The sequence below is a fragment of the Pezoporus flaviventris genome, unplaced genomic scaffold, assembly GCF_033815535.1.
Source record: "Pezoporus flaviventris isolate CSIRO_AGI_PZ_B2104156 unplaced genomic scaffold, CSIRO_AGI_Pfla_v1 ptg000002l, whole genome shotgun sequence".
In the NCBI taxonomy this organism is placed as follows: Eukaryota; Metazoa; Chordata; class Aves; order Psittaciformes; family Psittacidae; genus Pezoporus; species Pezoporus flaviventris.
Genome location: NW_026892550.1, coordinates 87,349,842 through 87,372,250, shown reverse-complemented (window position 1 = coordinate 87,372,250; position 22,409 = coordinate 87,349,842). Strand labels below are relative to the sequence as shown.

General features: G+C 36.7%; 1 protein-coding gene across 4 annotated transcripts in view; it reads right to left on the bottom strand.

The window, feature by feature from the left end:
- Positions 1-2,469: 2,469 nt before the first annotated feature.
- The window catches only part of KDM7A (lysine demethylase 7A), a 64,052-nt gene continuing 44,112 nt past the window's right edge, over positions 2,470-22,409 (bottom strand). For 2 of the 4 annotated variants that reach the window (XM_061444935.1, XM_061444932.1), the window contains 10 exons: positions 20,938-21,027; positions 20,261-20,482; positions 18,827-18,951; positions 18,178-18,335; positions 14,543-14,640; positions 12,098-12,246; positions 11,758-11,966; positions 9,566-9,651; positions 8,154-8,427; positions 2,470-7,467 (listed from right to left, as the gene is read on the bottom strand). In XM_061444935.1, coding sequence (XP_061300919.1) covers positions 7,373-7,467; positions 8,154-8,427; positions 9,566-9,651; positions 11,758-11,966; positions 12,098-12,246; positions 14,543-14,640; positions 18,178-18,335; positions 18,827-18,951; positions 20,261-20,482; positions 20,938-21,027 — 1,506 coding nt within the window. In that variant the 3' untranslated portion in view covers positions 2,470-7,372. The remainder of the gene's footprint in view (positions 7,468-8,153; positions 8,428-9,565; positions 9,652-11,757; positions 11,967-12,097; positions 12,247-14,542; positions 14,641-18,177; positions 18,336-18,826; positions 18,952-20,260; positions 20,483-20,937; positions 21,028-22,409) is intronic. The other 2 variants (XM_061444933.1, XM_061444934.1) reach the window with 2 other exon arrangements.

Here is a 22,409-nt window from a genome sequence, read left to right as displayed (position 1 = left end):
TTTATTGTCTTGATCATCAGCTATTTCTTTCACAGGTAAAGACTTCAGTCATTGACCTCTGTAGAAACAAAGCCATTTGAAACCCCTGGTTGTATCAGAGTTAACAACAACATTCTGGTTTTACAGCTTCAGTTCTCATTAACTTTTGGCTTGAGACAACTGACATTACTTACCAGCAGTAAAAACGTAATTTCAAGGGCTCCCAGGAGAAATACTTCTATACAATGAAAAAAAATGTTCCTACAGAAACCAACACTCAGCATGTTTGACTTTATCATAGTCATTCTACTACTCAGGTTTCCACCATCAATCCAAAGTCATATCTAAACAAAGCAAACAAGAAAAGGTTTGGCTGAACATGTTAACTAGTGAGCCACCACCACAACAGCTTCACAACTTAAGCAGGTCATGACAAGCCCTATGGAGAAACAGCTGAACTTCATGAAATATACACAAAACCAAGTTTGTAGGCACTTTACAAGGGGTACTCTACCTCAAACACAGTAGAATACTATCCATCAAAAAGAAAAGAAAACCAAAATCAACGTTAGTCTTCAGATACCAAGAAGGGCATCTTGCACACCCCCTGACTTTGGAAATTTAATTCTTTTGCCATATTTGGTAGCCTTCAACCCTTTAAAATCCATCTGTCCATTAGGGAAGAATAATCCAGGTTAGTATTCCCCCACACTCCCCAAACAGAAAAGCAGAAAAACAAACTCTTGACTTCTAAAGGAAATACAGCTCCAGGTGCTGAAGGCTACCCAGTAGCATTTGAAGCAGCACTTTGAGACATTTCACATATTTACCAGTGGATTATCCTACCTATTACCCACCACACAGCAGTCACAGAGAAAAGCTGTGGATGTAGCTGGCAAAAACAAAAGGACAAAGAGTAAAGGTGCTTACACAGGTTTTTATATGGGTATGAAACTTGTATTTGTGGCCCAGTGAGGCACTCTCTTAAGTCTATCACTTTAAGACCAAACCATTATTATGAGCAGTGACTTCAGCATATCAAATCCAGATGAGTGTCTGATGGAAATGCATAGGTTACGGCATTGCTCTCAATCAGTGATCAAGACTTTCTCAAAATGGGTGGTTGCTCTGGCAGACAAACAGGTCTTTCAGATCTTTGGCAAATCTTTGGCTAACCAAATTCAAAATCAGTTTTAACACATTAACTGAAAAGATGCAAAGGCATGTCAAAATACAGCAGAACTCCTTTCTGGACATACAAATATTTAAACTTCATCCTCTGCACTTACATCATAATTTTTCCTCACAATTTCTTATTCCACTCAAATGAAATTTCTTTTTGAAACAGCACAGAAGTTTCAGCCTCCAAAATCTACAACACCACTGTGTTTTAAACTTCAGGCCACAGAACTTACTGGTTTGTAAGTTCTGTGGTTTTAGACCGTTGGGTGTTTTTAGACTATTTTAATCTTATGCTTAAGCAGTTTGATGAGGTCAGCATTCTTGTTCTTTGTAGGTAAAGCACCTGGCACAATGAAGTCCTGGTCCATGAAAAGATTTCCTAGTCATTACAGTCAACCGTATGTTCTATGTCAGCTAAAAGCCAGGCTAAGAAGTAAACTTGAGCAGCCGCAAAATCAAATCAAAACACTTTCTGCCACCTGGTTCTTCCAATGCAACTGCTGCATTATTTATCTACGGTTCTCATAAAATGACCAGCACTGAAATCCAAGCATCTGCCCATCACAACACTGAAGCAGTTCAAGTAGCATGGAGCACTGTTTGCAGAAGAAAATGCATTGCACAAAGTTGGAGTGCAACACAATCATGCTTCCATTACTCCTAAGCACAGTACCCACATGCAAACAGTACTGTGTGTTGGTCATATGCAGCTGAAACAGGGAGCACTCACAACTGTAAACCAGAAAATGACATGTGCTGGGAGATATCAGCAGAGAAGTCACCCAGCATAAAAGCAAGTATGACAAAGTACATGGAGTGTGAAATCTCTTCTTCCAGAAACTGTACACATGTAACTGCACACATCAAAAGACGAGGCAGTCATCAGTAGCATGAGAAAAACCTGAACAAAAGCCAAGAGCAAGAACATGAGAATACAATTTGACACCCTTGTTACAGTTCTAGATCTGCTAACATGACAGATAACAAACACTTCCACCTCCCTTTTATATTAGGATTCAAAAAGAGTATACACATCTTCACAAAATGCATTTAGTTGCCACATAATATACTTGCATCGAAATGAGATTTGCACTTTGAAAAAATAATTTAAAAAAATCCAAACAACAGTATCAGAATATTCCCTCTCACATTTCTTCAGAAAATTTCTTCTTTAAAATGCGACAAGTAAAGGGCACAGAGGTTGGACCTAGAAAAGCATTTTTCTCTTCAAGATATTCTGTACAGTTTTGTGTATTTACATTGAAGCAAATAAGCAGAAGCCTGAAGAAATTAAACACTTTAGAGTGCTAAAATCAAAACATAAGCAATACAATTTTTTAATTTCAGTATTTTAAAGTACAGAAAGTGGAAACTATGAATATCAAATACAAATTTAAACAGAGCCACTTGTCCTCCTCTAGAATAATCAATGTGAACTACTTATAGAAACTTACAAATTTAAAGTAAAATCGAAACAAAATAAATACTGTACATACACTTTCCCTGCCTGCAGGCAAAAGAGGATGGGAAATACTGTTATGAATTGAAAAAAATTGCTCTTAAAGCTGCAGCATCCCATTTCCCAGCCAAATACTTAACACAGTAGTGCGTTTCTGTAAAAAGGAAGACACACATACACCGACCCCTAGTGACAGACAAGCTAGTATTTTCAGAGACACTAGAAGGAAAGATAGAAATTAGGCTACAAGAGTAGAAAAAGGAGAGGAAAAGACAAATGGGCCAGCAAAACCTTACTACAAAACTAGTAATATAGCCAAGAACTAGCCCCCCCCCCCCCTTTTTTTTTTTCAAATTCCATGGGTTTTTTTTTTAGAAACAAACCAAAAAAAAAAAGATTCACCAAAGCATTGGCAGCAATAGACATTTCCCAGCAGAAGTGACAATACATATCAATATAATCTCTTAAAGTGATCCCTTTCATTCCCTTCCCACAGCATGAAACTCTTATGGCTTAATTTATATTAAAAGTAGAAAAAGTCTTTTTTTCCAAACAGAAATGCAGCCTATGAACATGCATTTCCTTATCAGTGCTACTTATATTTCCCATCCACTGTGTGATTTCTCACTCATACTCTCCCACAGAGAGGGTTACTAGGGTGTTTTTTGTTGGGGTATATTTTTTTCTTTTGGAAAAATGGATGTTGCAGCTTTTAATCTTGTTTAACCACAAACAGTAAGGCCCTTGGTTCCATTTACATTTCTTCTGTAAAAGAATAGCTCTGGGCTCGCTCAACCTCAGAGCTACAAACAGCTTTTAATGGTCTGGAAGTATCACACGAATGAAACTCTGGAAAGACACTAGACTTGGGGGTCATGGTTGGGGTGTGAAGGGATAGGTGGGCATGTAGAGCCTAAACAGGGCAATAGCTATAGGCTTGTAGTAGCAGGTTGTTCTAGCTTCAGTTCTCTTAGTCTCCACAATTACTAAAGCAAGGTTCACAACAGCTCCAAATCTGAAACCCTGCAAAAACCTTCAGCATCTACAACTTAATGGCCTTGTGAATGAAAGTAGCTTATGCCATATAGCAAAGCCTAGGGAAAGCTGAAGGTTCTAAAATGTGATCATGACACTGTGCTCTCTTCCATGTCTACTAAAGGTAACACAAGCACTTCAACTACCAAAAACAGAAAGGCCCCAAATCTCTCATGTGATCAGAATGCAGTAATTTAAACTCTCAACATCTAACCCTTTCAAAATTGTCTTTAAGAATGGATTCGTGTGGAGTATTACAGGTTGCATAGGTAATCTACCTCAGAGGTCAACAAAGGCTACCTTGTAGCCAGGGTTTATTAGCAAGTATAGTAGGAGAAGAAAAGGGAAAGTTGCTGGAAGAGTCTTTGATACATTTTTTTCTAGGTGGTCTTCCCATTTTCCTGATTCTATTTTGTTTTTTTCTCCAATTGCAGGAACTTGAGAACTTAAGAGAATGGGAAAACCTCTACAATATTTCATGTCCCACTGTTCTGCCTACAAAACAAAGATATTAAGTTTTATGCCAAATCCAAGTTCTCTGACTTTTCAAAACAGATTATCCTTGCAAATGAGTTACCATAGCAGGCTTAATTCTCTTGGTTGTCCAGTCAGTGTTCCCTACTCCCTCCCTCTTCCACCCCAAGTGAGACAGCAAGTTAAAAAATAGGGCTTTTTCTTTCCACTACAACAACACAAGGCTCAGTCCATCTACAGAAAGATTGGTGCAGTAGTGTTTTCATCTAGAACACAATAAAAATATCCCTACATACAAGTACACAAAACGAGTGAGGTCACCACATCCTCTTCATGAGCTACCAGGAGACTTCCTCCCGTCTCCTCCCCCCATTTTTTTTCTTTTTATTCCTCCTCCCCCCACCCCCTTTTTTTCTTTTTTTTTTTTAATACTGCTTATCATGGCAATTTCTTTTAAATTACTTGTTGTGAGGTGGGACATCAGAATTAACTTCTACTGGAAGCACTGATATCTGAAGAAAATGGGAATGAACCTCTGCCTGTTGACAGCCAGTGAAGAGGCTATTACATAAACTGATGACAGTGGAGAGCCACTCTGGAAAAAAAAGAAACAAAAAAAAAAACAAAAAAACCAACACAAAAGGTAGAAAGTAAAGAAAGAATAAACCCAAGAAGAAATAATATATATGGGTCCAGCCACATCTGTGTTCCAATAAGTAAGATACAGATAAACAATGTGGATGGTTAGAGAAGAGATGTTGTATAAGCCAGTCACATGTACAAGAAAGCATACTCCGTATTTTAAAATTCCTTGCTCCAGATTCTATTCTGGCATACTTCCATTTCAGTTAAGCGTTCTCAAAAATCTGCCTTGAAAGAGAGAAAGCTCATTCTTCATTCTGCTCTGAATCTGACTGCTGCCTTAAACTGGAATTTTCTATTCTGAAGAATTCTACAGCCAGCAAGAACGAAACTGTCTGGTTCAATACGCTAAAGCTAAAACAGTTTCCAAAGCCTGGCAGGCATTAATTCATTTGCTCAAGCTTAAGCACAGAGGGTATACACACAGTTTATTTCTTTGACTTGCTTTGGTGAGAACATATTAGCAGAGAGTTAAAATATTCTCTTTTATCTATTTCCATCTGGAAAACAGCACCTGAGAACAGCAAGTACTTAACAGTCACTTTCAGCCCCTGTAGAGTACCTCTTAGCTTATCTTCTACTTTTTAGAAATCCTTTGCTACCTCTGCTCCTCATAGGCTAAAGAAGGCTGAGAACTTGCATTAAATTAAGAAAAAAAAAAAAAAAACCAAAACAACCCACAACCCAATCAAACCCAAACCGGAAAACATGCTTTTGTGAACTGATAATTTGCAAACAAAACAAGGTTAAAAAAATTTACCCATATATACACACACAGAACTACAAAGTCAGAGCAATGCTCCAGAGGAAGTAAAGCCATGAAAGCTACCTGACTTATTTGCAGTTGCATTACGTTTTGATGTTTCTCAATTTAGAAACAATGTGCAGTGGCCTGCAACAAAACCACCTGACATTAAAACTATTTTCATCTATTTGTAAAAGCATTCATAATCTAGCCCAGATTAAAAACTGCACAAATGTTCAGGAAAGTCCAACTGAATTTGTTTTTAAATTACAAGAAGAGAAAACTATTCCAGCATAGAATATGGAAGAAGGAAAAACTGGCAAGAAAAGTTAATCAATTCAATTACTTTGATAGCTATGCCTGAGTATTTTTACTCTTGGCAAGCAAAAAACCTCCAACCAACAATATTGTTGTTACTAGCACATTAATCTTTACATTTTGGCTGGACCCCACAAATGCCCTATTTCCAGAATCAAGTAAAAGTATTCCCCTTTCCGCCTTCATCCCCATCCCCCAAAAGTTAAATATTAATATTATATTACAGAAAAATACAAATTTAAAATCAAAATTATTTACAATAATTCAGAATTGGCATTTGCTATCAAGCTCTGTATGAAGCCTGATACAAATGATCATTCTGATACCAGTAAGCTACTTAATGCTCATATATGCACCAGTTAAGACTTTCAGCTGGCTATCTCGCCCAGCTTTGAAAGGAACACATTTCCTGCCTTCCTGACTCTTCAGTAAAATGTGTTTAAAGAACAATATCTTAATGCTTCTTCCATGCTACATTAAGTAATATGAGAAATCTTAAGACTGCAATGTGTATCTTATGACTTATTTAAGAGTAATTGTTCTGAAGAAACATTTATCTTAACTGATGCCCCCATTCCTCCAAAAAGATGCGTTAGTTTTCCTCCTTTGTACCAACTCCTAAATAACCTGTACAAATACAATTTCAGGGAGCCTTTTTCCAGAAGACCATCATCACAGACAGATCATCAGGAGGAGAAGTATGCACTCCAATTTGGAGGAAAGGGGTGCAGTTTAACACAAGTTAGCTACTGGACTGACAGGAGATTCTTCTGTCATTAGGATTCTCTTCTAGTCCATCAAATAAATAAATCTGTATTAAAGAGGATAGGTCAAAAAATAATCAAGTTGGCAAGAGAATATGCAACTTGCAAGTCAACAGAAGCCCAGCCAATAGCTTACAAAAAGCAGGAAGAAAAAAAAAGATTCCATATGCTTTAATTTAAAAATAATTAATAATGAATCTCACCCCTATTTAAGACCACAACCTGAATATCAAATTTAGGAGTCCAGACTAATCACAATTAATGTGGCTCTCCACTGCACCAAACATACATTATCAAAACAATTAAAAACTTTCACATTCTTAAATCTAAATTAACAACCCCACAAAAAAAAGTCTTCCAAATAAATAGTTTCTTAAATGAATTTAAAAGTTGTCAAAAATCTATCAGAAATAAATTATTGATAAACCACCATCATCTTCCCCTCATTAATAGATCAGAAACTACCAGCAACAAATGATATTCAAGCCCTGATGAGAGACTATTTCTCACAGTCCATGTCTCTCTGAAGATTTCCCCATTCCCGTATGCTTATTGCTGAGCAGGTGTGGCACAGTGAAAATGCAGCATTGGGTTGTTTTTTTTTTTGTGTGTGTGTTTTGCTTTTTTTCCTTTCTTATTTTTGTTCATCAGGCAGTGTTTTATATGGTACATGCAAGTCTGCTTCAAGCAGCGGAATAACAGCAGCTCCAGGCTCTGTTGACCTCAATACTGGTCTGTGTAGGAAAGACAGCAGTAGTAGAAGTAGCAGCTACATTAAACAAAGAAGCGTGCATGGCCATTCCGGTTCAGCTTCAAGATCTTTCCAAGGCGCTGTTTAGCAGTTGCCATTCCTTTCTTTGGACGTTTGCCTGAAAAAGGAAATCAAGTACTTCAATCAGGAATTTCAGAACAAATTTTTATCACCTTAGAACAAAGATGAACCCAGCTTTCAAGCTGAAACAGACATTTTCAGGAGTAAACAAACGGGGATTCAGAAATGTAAAAAAACAGGAACTGCCTTCTTTTACCTAAAATTAAATTATCACAATGTTTTTATATTATTCATGAACATTTCTAGTCTAGGGAAGGGCAGCAGATGTGGTAGGGAAGAACCTAAAGGAATCTTCCTGAAATTTGCTGAAGTTATTCCCTTAAAGTAAATTATTGTAATTAATCTATAAACTAAAAACTAAATAGCAAGATCGACTATTTTTTGAAGTGTCAGATCTTTTAAACTTCGATAAACGAATCTGAAGCCAGTGTTTCAAAGTACAGCTGTGATTCTGTTCCCTGTAATGAACACGTACCAGGTACACCTGCTGAGGTGCAACGGCAGTTATGAAAGTTTTATCTCGCCACGCACCCAGTTAGATCTCTCTTAATTACGCCTTACACATTCTATACCAAAATTTCAGTGTCCACACGATGCCCATTTGTGTCCTTCCTCAAGGTCTAAACTTGTCTTTTTTTCTAACAGCTCTTTCTGAGGTCTACAAGCTCCTTTCCCTAGTCCATTTGTTTTTCAGTCTGGCAACAGGACAGAGATAAAAATTACCTTTTGTCGCCTGGTTGCTGATAGGGGGTGGGTTTGATGCTGGCCTCTTTGTTGGATGAAGTGGTACAGACAAGGATGTTTCACCATACAGCCTATCAGGGCTAAGGTTGTCATCACTCAGCCGACATTCTTGAATTAGACTGGAGTCTCGTGTATACTTGCCATGCTGAAAACTCAAGCTGTTGTTGTGGACTATACTTCTGTTTTCCTGAACCTTATGATTAGCTTCTGATGCACCCTCTTTCTTGAAATATTTTTGAGTTTTATTTGTATCCTAGTATGGAAATGAGGAGAAGAAAAAAGTGGAAGTTAAAACCTTCTGGCTACAAATTTACTCTTTTTTCTAGTTATACTACTGTATCTTTGAAAAAGGTATTTTAATAGTTATACCAGTGTCTGACCACTTTATTACTCCATCATTTCTTCTATATAATTTTCAGATTTGTATCTTTAGGAGGTATCTCTGTGGTTTTCCATATGCACTTCTGAGCAATGCTATAGATGAATTACACATACTAGTATACTCAAATTCTCTACTTTCTCGTTTTGATTTGCAGTCATCAAAACAAATGCAAATGCTCTTGATTAAACTGGCCACTACAGCAAGCCATACCATAACCAATGACTATGCAAACAGGAAAGTTGTTTTCAGTATTCAGCTGATAAGAGAAGAAAAGCTAAATTGGGAATCAGAAACCGTAAGGATATCATGTAGTTTGATATTCTTACCAAAAAAACACTACAAAACAGACAGTTAAAAAATAGCTGCTAAGTAGCAGTGTTATTTTGCAACTTTAATCATTCTATTTAATTGTTCTAATGCTTCTAATACAGAGGAACTTTTAGAAATGTAAAAAAGTTCAGGGTAAGACACACAAACTTTTATTTATGAATATCTTGCTGGATTTCACCTGGACATCAGAAAGCAAAAATATTCCTATCTGCTCGCTGTTGAAAGGTTGTATCAGTTTGGCAGTACAAATTCCCTAAACAAGTACCTATACTATCAACAGGTTCCACTTGTTCTGATCCTTTGCTTGGGAACAACAATGAATAAACAATACAGTGCTTCACCAGTTAAACTGAAGGTAAATTTACACTTTTTTTCATCAAGGAGAGGGGCCTTTTTTGGTTTTGTTGTTTGGGTTTTTTTCTCCAAAACAGTGCCCTGAGCATCTTAATATGAGCCATTACGGCAGAACAGAGTTTGAAGGAGGAGAGAAAAAAGAAATATAAACTAAAACGCAGCAACAATGAAAAAGGCATGACAAAAATAATACTCAGTTACCAGACAAGAAGTAACTGTTTTCAGATATGCAGTAAAGACTGGTCCACAATTTTTCTGCACTTACAACTTCAGGATCTCCTTTTCTTACAAAAAGGGGTTCAAAATGTTTAAAGTATTGCTTTACCTGAGGCGTAATCCTCGAAGTTTCATTCAGGTGTCTAGCCCATGCTGAAGTTCCCAAGTCTCCTTCCTCTTCCTTCACAGACCTACCTAAAAAGAAGTTCCAACAAGCTTAGATTTTAAAAATCAGTAATTAGGAATGCACAATTAATTATGTATTTGAATGACTTTACAATCAAAACAAGAAAGAAAGGAAAATAAACTGGAAAATATTTTCCAGATATAAAATAAGTTGTCAGAGCTGTTTGGTTCTACACACTAAACTAAGAAAACAACCTTGCACAATAAATATGCCTAAGTAAAGATCCTTACAGCACAGTAAGGTCAGACAAATATAATCATTCTAATTTAAAGTACAGATGTTGAATACAGCTTGCCCACTTTGTTTCACGTGTTTTGCTGCCATGACTTTGCATCATGAGGAGTTCATCCAATGATGTACATTTAATTCTCAGGTATTATTGACTATGTTGTTTTTGATGTGCTTGCTATTCAGGCACAATAAAGGGAAGATCTATGCTGACGGACCTATAGAAGAAGCATCCACATTGAAAACTCATTTACAGTACAGGTAACTTGTAAAATTAAGCATATCCCAAGACACCAATTCAATCTGAATTTAGAGAGTCTGAAAGATTTTGCAAAACCTGCCAGCTAAGCAGCACAGTTTCATCTTTACACCCATGGAGTTTGACACATGTACTGGGCCTGGCTGGAAAGGAATTCTTTTCCTAACAGTCCATATGGTGCTGTATTTGAGATCTATGGGTAAAACAGTATTGGTAACACACCAGAGTTTTGGCTGTTCTTGAACAGTGATTGCACAATGTCATAACTTTTTCTTTTGCCACTCTGCCTCCTGCAGTAAGTAGCCTAAGAACAGGCAAGAGATTAGGAAGGGACACAGCTAGGACAGCTGACCTGAACTGGCCAAAGGAATATTCCATAGAATGTAATGCCATGCCTGGCAATAAAAACTGGAGTAGAGGAAGAGGCTTGAGTGAAAGGCAATCTTTCGAGACAGTCACTGTTCAGAGATTGACTGGGCATCCATCTGCTTGCAGGAGGTGGTAAGTGACAGCCTTTGCAACACTTGTTTTCTTTTCCTCCTTCCTTCACTTACTAAACTGTCTTTATGTCAATCCATGGATCCTCTCACTTTTGCTCTTTCTATTCTCTCCCTCATTGGGTGGTGGTGGGAGAACAAATGGCTGCGTGGGTGCTTAGCTGCTGGCCTGAGTCAACTCACCACAATTTAGAAACCTGGATATTATGCTTTTCATAAAGTTATAAAGATGAATGGACACTGTATGTGTTTGTATGGGGTTGCTTGTTAGTGGTGGTAGTTGTGCTTGGTTGGTGGGTTTTAAGGACATACACCTTCAATTACCAGAACACAGTCCATGACATCGCATGAGGCTTTTCTTTTATCAAAACCCCATATAGTATTAGTTCTTTGAATTAGCACCCTATTTGTTTTACATCAGCAAAGCTATAATCCTCTTCCATTTCCTTCTCCAGCAAAGAATTCTCAAACATGACTACTCTTTTTCTCTCTGTTCCAAGAAGTTATTTTGATTCTTTGAGGGGATTAGCATTAATGTTCTGCTGTCTGTCATTCCCAAAATGCATTTAACTGATGTCTGTTTTCCACAGACATCAAAAATGCCACTGTCAAAAAAATTACTCGTGAATTCTCCTCTTCAAGATTAGAATCTCCTTTAATGTACTGCATTCATACCAGAATTTCAGGAGTAAAGCCAAATATGCCTTCCAAAAGGCATGAAAAATCACCAGCAGATTCCTATGGATATCTAAGTAACACACATGCCATGAAAGCTGCAACCATGAAGACTGTGCCAATCCTTTCAGAAGGAATTACGCTTTCAATAAGGAGACTACATTTTAAATTTAGCCATAACTTTGCCACTCTTGTACAGATGCCACAAAGCTTTTAGATGGCAAAATTTAGAAGACCTATTCAGATGACTGCTTAAGCTAAGTTAGTCTGTTTTCAGAAGTAACATTTACTTTTTATTAAAAAGAGGAAAAAAAAACAAAACAAACCCAAGAAAAAAGAAAATGCCATTTACGTAAAAACTTCTCTACAGATCTAAAAAATGAAACTTTAAGTCCTTATTCTGATCCGTTTCTCCAAGAACAGAGAGCAGCAGTGTCATTAATTCAAATACCTACCACATTCAATTGTTTTGTGGCTCTGAGATGGCTGTCTCTCTTTATGCCGACTCCTGGGGTGGCTTCTGTGTTCCTGAAGAGAGGTTCTTTTATCTGTGCAGTGTGTGCTTTGAGTATGACCTGGTAAACATGTAGTATAGTGCAATCCTGCCATAGAAAGCATGCCCTGAATAGCTTCTTCTTCTGTACTTGTCGAGGTAGGACATTCCCTAGAAAAATAAGGAAGTATTAAGCAGTTCAAATTTCCCTGAAGGAATGATTTTTATATTGGTGTAAGGCAGGACCATGAATGTGTGACATGGTCTAACATTTTAAAAACAAATGCCTACAGTGTGCTTACTTTTTACTGGGAGTTTCATTTCTGGATGGCTTCTGGGTATTTTGACAGAGGTCTCTTGTGACCTTAGATTCCTCTTTGAAATTTGATGTTACTTCCTGTTTCTCTTCATCACCTGAGCTTTCTGACTCCTCTGTGGAGGAATCCTTCTGCTGAAACAAGAGGAAACAGTATCTAGAATGGTCACCATGCATCCTAAATAGAAACATTACCTTAACTTATGCAAAGTAAAAAGTTCAAAAGCTTCCAGGACCAACTTTTTTATATATACAATATTCAGAATGAGTTAACTTGAATACAACTGAGGGCTTGTACATCCCAATTTTGTAATACTGCCGAGTACATGATCCAACAATATAGAAAACCCCACACACATTAAACAACGCACAAATCACTGTATTCTCTTTGAAGAGAGCATTGATTATTGCTATCTTTGATATTCAAAGTAGAGGGAAACATGCGGAATTATGGTTGCAAGCAGCAACCAGAATTGATGCCTATTACATATAATGGGACACATCCTGTCCCACATAAGTGTTTCTGATTCCTTCTCTCACAAAAATAGTAACTTGCAGCAGCAGCGTCTCTCTGATGAGTGACAGAAGCTCTCAGGTAAATCCAGAACACAGCAGGAACAGACACACAACAGCTGTTGCCTCTCTTACAGTGGCACAGCCTCTTTTCATGAATGAAAGGGCCTCTCAGCTCCCGCTGAGATTACAGATTGTATACGCAGGAGCTTCTCAAAAGTGGAATAACCATATGTGACTCAATATGCTTTTACATGAAGCAAGGGCTACGATGGATATGCTCAGTCTTCGTAATTCAGACTAATCTATTTTTAACAAGTACAGAAAACAGCACAATTTTTTTTTTCTTTTTTTTTCAAGCCAAGGAATATACATGACATTAAATCAAGTGTTAAAAGAGGAAGATCAGAACACAGAGGAATCATAATCCTTCAAGAGGGACACCACTATCCCCATCACCAAAAATGGAACTGGAATGAATGACGTGCTTCATATCACCAAGGGACGTTTTTATACAATAGCTTCATTCACAAGAGCAGCTTGTTAATCTTTGACACTCAGAAAGTGGTACAAATGGGCAATTAAATTACAACTATGACTCAATGTTAATAAAGCTATTATCTTGTTTTGTTACGACCTTCTTTGGTGCAATAAAGAAACATAAGAAGGATTTACAGGAGCTATCAAGACAGTCGATTTTGGATATATCATTAGAAAAGACAAATTTAAACACGCAGAAAAATTATTCCATTAGATACTATTAGAAATTAAGAAGCAGAATAATATAAAAAGAACCAAGAGAGTAAATAGCATTAATATAAAACATTTAACTCAATGGTGACATCAACCAAAACTGGCTGCATTCCCCTGTGAACATGAAATGTATCAATTTTGATTGATACATTTGATTGATCAATCACTATTGATTCTGTGTCTTAAAAAAGGAAACCTGCTGAGCCAAAGTTGCTGACAACGCGGTTTAGGAAACCAGAAGCCACATCATGAAGTTTCCTATCACTTATTCCAACATCTAGATAAGGTAATGATAGAGGACAACAAATATTAAAAGTAAATTCTGACCACTGGGGAAAAAGTTTGAAGACCTCTTGTAAAGTCTTATAATAGGCAGATGATTGAAAGAAAGACCAAAGAATTCACTTTCCAGAAGCACAGAAAAGTGCTTCTAAAAGTAACCATTGCACACTATCAGCACTTTACTGCTAATAAAATTGAAATAATTAAGTCAGAGCATAATTTTGCAAGCAAAAAAAAAATCATTAAAAAATTCATATAGGCACATAAGAAATTTCTAAATACTAAAAGTTGTAATAAAATGCATGATGTAAATATATATACACATACATACATACATGTGTATTTATAATGTGTTTAGTTGTAAGGAAATCACTGGAATTTAGACCCTCAAATGGAGGATTCCAACTTATTTCAAGTATTCTAAAACACCCCAATAGGATTTACCCACTTAAGCTTACTTAAGAAAACTGAAGGCCTATAGATTGTTTCCATTTAACCATGGCCTAAAATAAAACCTTGTGGCAGATACTCATAATTCTAATGATGAAATTTAGACTTGTTATGGAAGAAATGAACAGAGCAACTAGGATCTTGCTTTTTTCAGACTTTTCATTTTCCAGAGCAGGGCTCATCCTCTGCCGGCCCTACTTTAACCCCAAAGATCACAGAATATGACTCAAGATATTATATCTTGTAATTTTTCTCAACATTAGAATAAATGAAGAATAAGGCAGAGCCGTAAGTTTGAGGTATTATCTTCAACCAGAATTAAATGCTTTGCTGTTGCTCTTTTAAGATAAACTTTGACCAGATGCATTTGAAGTGAATGAGCAAAATTATTTTTAATTGCTTTGTTAATTTTTGTGACTTTTTCTAGCTATACCTGTGTAGTGCAATCAGGCTCAGATTCTTCTGAATCAGAAATATCAGAGTACTCTGAGGATCCATTCCTGAGTTCTGATTTCACACTTTCAAAGAACACTGTGGGGAGAAAAGTTGAAACATTAAGACCCAACATTTGTTACATATAATATTTAACTATTATTTTGGAAGCAAAGAACTAGAAACATATATATATAGTTTTTAGCAGTCTGTAAACAAAAGGACTTCCACACACTAATTCAGTTCACAAGTCAAGTTTGCTTAAAAAATCTAGTGACATCCCTACTGTTGACCAAAAAACTCCACAAGTTGACTGACTGGATAAAGCCAGATGAAGAGAAATCAGGTGCAGCAGGAGCATATATTTTTTCTCTCCCACAGAGTACATCCTCCACAGATGCTACCTTGAACAATTCTTGGATTTTTATACAGGTTAGAGGCAGAGAAGTGGCTCTCAGAAAAAAAACTAATCAGAAGTAATCTCCAATATTACTTTGTCTTTGACCCTCTGAACCTGAAGTTTCCTTGTTTAAAATAAAGGCAGTTCTACAGAAACACTAAAACATGGAAGTCAGAGGATATTAACTGATTTAAAGGTAAAAACTCATTGCATTACTTCCAGTTTCACTTTGCATTACAATTTACTGGCATATTCTGCCCGTTCTGTGCTATTACAGAGCTGCCAATCAGGGTTAAAAGGCAGACCTCTTCAAAGATTAAAATATTACTGTGATAATACACAACATACACGCATAAGTTTTAATCACAGAAAGACCTGAAAAGAGGAAACACTAACCTTAGACATGCTTTTTGATAGCAGTAAGAAAAAGTACTACTCAGAGAATGAGGTGTCAAAATAGACATCAAGAACACTGGCATATGACAAAGCAATCAATCAAATCAACCACCTAGTCCACATGGTTTACTTTTTTTAAGTGCTGAAAGAGCTCAAACATGAAGTAGCTGAGCAGCTTAAAGAAGCATGTACTTTCAAAAGACAGCGTATGTCCAAAACAACCACGAGTAGGAAACATTTGTAAGTGAAATCCAAGGTTCAAGATAAATGGGCTATATGTATACCTGTGTCAAGGCTGCTGGCAGAAAGCTTGACTAAGTACAAATCTGTGAAAGACTACAACATGCATTTTAACTAGGAAAAGATTTTTGGAGAAAAGCCAAATAAAATAAATGAATTTATGAATGTGGGTCAAGAAAATAGTGGATAAAGAAGGCAACATAACTTTTTCATGTTTTTTTGAAGTATAGTTTCACATAAAGCAAACCAACACAGATCAGACATTAGTTCTTGAATGAAGACCAGTAAAATTAAAATGTTGGTTTGCTTTCAGCATAGTTTTATATGAAGCAACATAAATAGAATGCAAGTCTTCATCATGCATTAATTATGCAAGTATAAAAGATGTACCTGTAACCCTGCATATACACTGCAATTCTAGTAGGACTTTGCTCCTAATGTAGACTGTGGCAAAGCTCACAAATAGGCATCAAATATATTTGAAGGTGTATTAATTACTAAAAACTGCATAAGCGGTAATTATTTGTAGAGTCAGAAGTAAGGCAAGAATAAGACAAGTTCTCAGAAGGTGAATAAAATAAACAGTTGGGACCAAAATCTAAAGAAGACTAATTAACCTTAAGATGGTATCAGAAAGAGCTGTGAGGAACACGGTAAATTAGCAAGAACACTGTATATGAAGTTAAGCTAAATAAAGTAATGCTGAACAGATGACAATGAAATTAATATTCTGAATTACTGTAGCTCAAAAAAAAACTTAAGGGTTTTCTGATGATCACTCAAGCCTTCAGCTCAGTTCAAAATGACAAACAAGTTTCTAGGATAAGCAACAGCATGCATGATACAGAAAATGCAATTATATAGCTCTAATGAATTTTCCTTTAGACTACTGCCTCTTTCAGAAAAGTTATGACTCTGCATGCTTTCAGGGACTAGGAGAAATACTCCAGAAATGGGATGAATGAAAGCAGCTGTTACCTGCAAGATCAAGCTAAGCTACTGTGAATTCAAACCATATCTTAAATTTACCTTTTCTTCATCCACACAAAGTATCTTGCTCTATTAAGCACAGCACTTATCTTTGTCTCTCTGATAACACTGGGTCACCATTGAGAACCAGGATATTGGCATGACATGCAAAGATATATAGAACTTAATCTGTTTAAAGGCATCTCTCTGTGGACTTTGCCTCTTGGCCTAAGTCCCAGTAAAAACAATGGAAGGTGGCAGCTGTTATAGAAACAGGTAGTTCCTTTTGTGGAATTCTCTGCTGAAGGGTATCTTCTCTTTCTTTTTTTCCCCTCTCTCTCATTATCAAATAAAAGCAACAAGAAAATCTACCATTTCTCTGTATGATTTAATATTTGATTCAAGTGTAAAACTTACTTTAAATTTACTTAAGTTTACTTAGTTTAATTTTGAAAGCGAAGAACCACCACATATTCCTAAGCCTTCACTCTACAAGCCATCTGCCTTGCTGGTTCATGAGTACACAAACACCTCTTTCCCATGCAAATTTTTCATTACTGTCTTCTGTGACCTTTAGAAGCAGCCAACAAAGATTAAAAATTGCTTTGTTAATGAAAATAATCAAATATTTTATCCAAGCTGGCAATGCATTCAAATGTTGCTACACATTGTTGTACGGGAAACTAAGACAACTAAGTCTCTAGAGGAGTCTTATTATCTCTTAAGTGTTGAGCTGTTTCCTAATACATACTCTCCAAGACCGTGAACACTCTACCGTGAAGGGATGTGACTTTTATAATTAAACAGAGAGCTGAACAGCTATGTCAAGGACCAATTTGTCACTGTCCACAAACAGTGCTATTAAAAATAGGCACTGAAAGCAGGCTTTCCATAGTGATACTTTGCCAATTCACTGTGTGATCAGTTCTGCTGAACACATGGCAAGACTGCTTGAGGCTACATAAAGACCAAAAAAGATTAACTCCTAGTGAAGGAAAATTTAAAAGTATTGGAAAGTGGGGTTAAAGTGTTTCACAGATAATCTAAATTCTTGCCCAACCTTCCAGATTACTGCAAAGGTTAAAAGTGTAAGATTATATTAATGATAAATCATGTTTGATCACCTGTATGGAATAAACCTATTCTCTAGATAAACATACAAAACTGTATGATCAAGTAAGTAATCACCAAATGGAGCAGAAAAGTTAAATATAAGATAGTTTTAAAAGTAGCTGCATCTTTTATTCTCCAGTGAACGATGTGATGAACTTCACACTGAAGTATATTTTGGTCAAGAAAAAAAATCAGCATTCTTACATTATGAAACAGACCAAAAAGAACAAATGCTCATCCAGAACACCAATTAAGCCTCCACTCTGAGAATTATGTACATAGTATTCAAGATGGCACTGACCTTTTTAGGCGAGTTTTACTTTTCAACTCTATCCCGCTACCTTCTTCAGCGAACATATAGTATTTGACAGATGTTTTGTTGTAACTTCTAATACCACTTCTCTGATCTATTAGTTTATCCCCTTTATACTTTGGTAAAATTTCAGTCAGACTTCACAACAGTTTGATCCTCAAGATCATCAAAATGTTCAACTGATAGGACTTAGAGACAAGCTTACTGTTTAGTGGTTTCTGGGCATCTGCATTCCCTTCTCCCTCAAATCCTGAGGGCTGCTCTTCTACCTTAACAGTCGTCTTTTTTGATCTCGTCCTGTCATCTTCATCTTCACTATCTGCTGTGTAAAGACTTCGATCTGTAAATGGGCATCTCTCATCTCTGTCTCACAAGAAAAAAAATCATGTTATTCTTACAAACCTGAAGAAATTGTTTTCCTTTCATTATTTACAACATGCTCTCAAGATACATGCTCATTTCCTCATCCTGAATTGTACATACTTCTGTTTTACTCCATGTATAATTGGCATTTCCATAAAGATGTGAAGCTTTGCAACAGAATATTGTTAATGAGAATCACCTTAATTAGATGGATACAAACGATTCCTACTTTGAAGCACTCCCTCCAGTACAAACCCAACAGAGCAACTGAATGAAATGTTGTAACAAAGGAACATGCAAAGAATCTCATCCTCTTCACTCGATAACCGTGGCTCCACTAGGGGACAGCAGACACAACAGACAACACATTCCCTCTGTATTCCTACCACAAATCTTACCAGTAGAAAGGAACTTAGAGCTCCATAAACAGAAATATTAACAATAAGCATGCTCCAGACCATAGGAAGTGATCCACCGTCAGCCCTCTGTACCTTATTATTCTTCCATTTGACAGCAGAAGGCGAAGATCATTGTCTTTTGTTCGCCATTCAGGTATAGTAGATGATGGCTGAAGTGGCTTGTTAAATCTCCCGTTCAGTTTTGAGCTTGTGGTATCCTAAGGAAGTTAAAGCAACGATGCTTTTTTTTTTTTCTACACTTTAAAAAAGCTTCAACTGCCATAAGCAGAACTTTGTTAGTTCAAAGCCATTACATTTGACATATACTCTGAAGCAATCAACAATACACTTAAATGCCAAACCAGGAATGTGTAAATTCATTTTTTTTAATTCTATACTGACATTGAACAATATATTTCTATATTAAATGACAATAACTAATATGCCTAAACATTTGGTTTTAGCAATGAACTGCACAGTTTAACTATTTATAATCAATTTTAAGTTCAGCTTCCCATCTTTGGGGCTAAATGGATGTCTCGTGTTCATGCCTTATGAAGATCAATATAAGGACGCAAACCAGTATTTCTCCACTATGACAGTCCATCCTGTCTCAACTAAATTTGCCAGCATTTCTTAATCTCAGGAAGCTCCCAATTTCTATTTTCTCACTCTTTCTTCCACTTCTGTGGCTGTTTTTTGAAATAAGGTCATCAAACCTGAAAAAAAGTATTTTTCCAAGAGACTACATTTCACTCATTCACTACACGATACCTTTGTAATATGACTACAAAGTCCACAGTCCCACAGTGGAGACCAAAGGCAGCCTCAGGCTTATTGGCAGGGAAGCACAGCCATACAGGAAGTAGAAACATGACTGAAAAACAAGGCTAATCAAATTACAGTAGCTGAACTGTACGAAGCAGCTATCTAAAAAACACACAGATAAGCAGGCTGGCTCAGAGCCTCAAGGATTTGCAAGCGCATTTTCTTCACATAACTGATTCATAGTAGCACTCGGTAGCTACAGCAGTCCTAATTCCCAGAGAAGCTGCGGCTGCTCCATACCTGGCAGTGTTTGCGGCCATGCTGGACAGGGCTTTAAGCAGCCTGGTCTAGTGGACGATGTCCCTGCCTGTGGCAGGGTGCTGAAACCAGATGACTTTTAAGATCCCTTCCAACCTAAATTATTCTACGATTAAAAAACTATACTGGAAGTAGGTCGTGGATTCAGGGCACCTTCTGAACCAAAATGTTGAAGGAACTTCAAAAAAAAAAAAAAAAGACAAAAAAAAAAAAGCCCTAAACAAAAAAAAACACCAACCCCCCCAAAACAACCAAACACACCAACACAAACCAAGAAAACCATACTTAGCAAGGAAGAGAGAGAAATCCCCATCAGGAAAACTCAAAAGAAACCAAAAACAAATCTACCCATCTCTCACATGTATTCTTATGCATGTTAAAAGCTTTCCCCTTTCAACAGAGATTAAAAATGTACTCTAGTTTTGTTCTTCTTGCACCTACATTAATACTTGCCTCCTCCCACGGTGACATCTCCAGCCTTTTCAGTACCTCCCTAGTGTGGAGTTCCAGGATGTCCAGATTAGAAGGAGTTTTGGTAGCATGGTCTCGCAGTTTCCTCACCCTTCGTCTGGAGTGGTGAGGGTAAGTTGTTTCATGCGAAGATCGTGAAGTTGGACACACACCAAGAATTCCCTGAGTTTTAACTAGTTTGCTGTTTTCCTCCTTTAATTAAAAATGCATATTTCAGAATGGTTTCAAAGAAATAAATTCACATTTTTAAGTGATGCTTCTTACTCATCTACTTAAATGTAAACTATATAAATAAAATTGTTTGACCTTTTAAAGAAGTACTACATATTTCCTAAGGATTTCATGTACAAAGCTTCATATAATCTCCTGTAATAATAGTGCTTAACACCAAAATTCACCACCAAAACATCAGGTTTTAATTGTGAAGGCAGCATAGAGTAGATATGTATGTTACCCAACAGATCACATTTCTCTTTAGTTCTCAGAACTGTTCTTTCCAAATGCAAATGTGAGAATATTTCAAGAATCAACATTCATTAAGGAGTAAGGTCGCAAAACACCAGTATAGAGGAGAAAAGTATTATGGAATTCCCTGATTAGAATTATTTTCTTGCTACAGGCTCATGTATGGTCGCCTGTGTTCTTACCTCTACAGAACGAATCACTTTTGAGAGCTCTTTTATGAGATGCCCAGGCCTAATGTTGTCTGGAATCTCAAAGGCATGTTCTGTTACAAGCTGAATGCAAAAGGAGGAAGAAAAGACACTTAATTCATTTTTCAGATAAAAGCAGAAGTAATAAGAAATAAACAAACCTACAGGGGGAAAAAGGAAAAAGCCAGATTAATTTCTGTAGCAATGACTGCAAACTGCCAGGCCAGATACACATATACATACTGACGTTTCTACTCCAAGATTTAGAAAGCAGCAAATGTTTAGTATTTTGTAAGTACAGTTAAAGTGCGCCTCAAAACACTTTCAGTTTGAATTAAACAGACAAAACAGCACTCACACAGGATAACCGGCATGAATTCTGCTACTGCTTTAATCAATTATTTTAAATGGAAAAACATCACGCAAACACTTTCAGCTACCCATGTTTCAAAAATGAGATTCAGCAGCAGAATTACTGCTAAAAGCAATTTGATACTGTATGTGCATTTCATTGAACCTGGCTTCCTCTCAGTCATTAAAAGGAATGCTCTCTCCCCCATCCCCCAAAAAGCCAGCATGGATATATAACCATGGTTTAATGATTCATTTCAGTGCCATTAATTTTACAGGGAAGATTAAATCAGCTGCTGTTATTTACCACTGTTCATTCTTTGAATACATCACCTCTACACATTCACACTTGAGAACATAGCACCTCTGTCACTAAACTGCGTAATTTTCCCAGCAAGCTACTGGTTATTTTAGGACCATTCAGTACTTTCTACTTAAGAACTTTACGCTCCCAAAAGCCTTCCTGTCTACGAAGGCTTCAAGAGAAAGTGACTGATGCAATCCTCCAAAACACCAACTTCAAAGTTTCCCCAGTTTAAAAATACTGAAGCCTTCCTAATAATAAAAACAGTTTTTATCAGAAGCACAGTATTTTGCCAGTATGATTTATAGTAACACTTTGAACAAAACAAGTACCACTGGAAAGCCCACTTGTTTGCTAGTATAAAAGGTGTCTATTTCCATCAAACCTTTCTCAAGTTGTGGCAGTTGTTTTAAATAAATAAGTAAATCCATCCAAGCAACTTAAATATGTGAACAAATTCAAACTGATACCGAACCTAACAGTCAGACAGAAAGAAAGGATGGGCAGGAAACCAGGGATACCTACAAAGTCCATGTCTGAAAATATCGTTATTAAATAACTTGGTTTTAGGTTGTCTCTGCATATTGGTTCTTGGAAAAGAAACAAGAAGGCTTTGGGACTGAGGAATTCTCTTGCACTATAGAGAACAGTAGCAACAAATGGCCTAAGTATGTCAGATATAAACTGCAAGTAAAAAAAATAAACAAAAACAAAAAGGACAAAAGCTACAATTAGTTCAAGAGCTTCAAGAAACTGTTCTATGAACAGTGGAAATACACAAAGGTAAAAACAAAACAAAACCCAAAAAAAC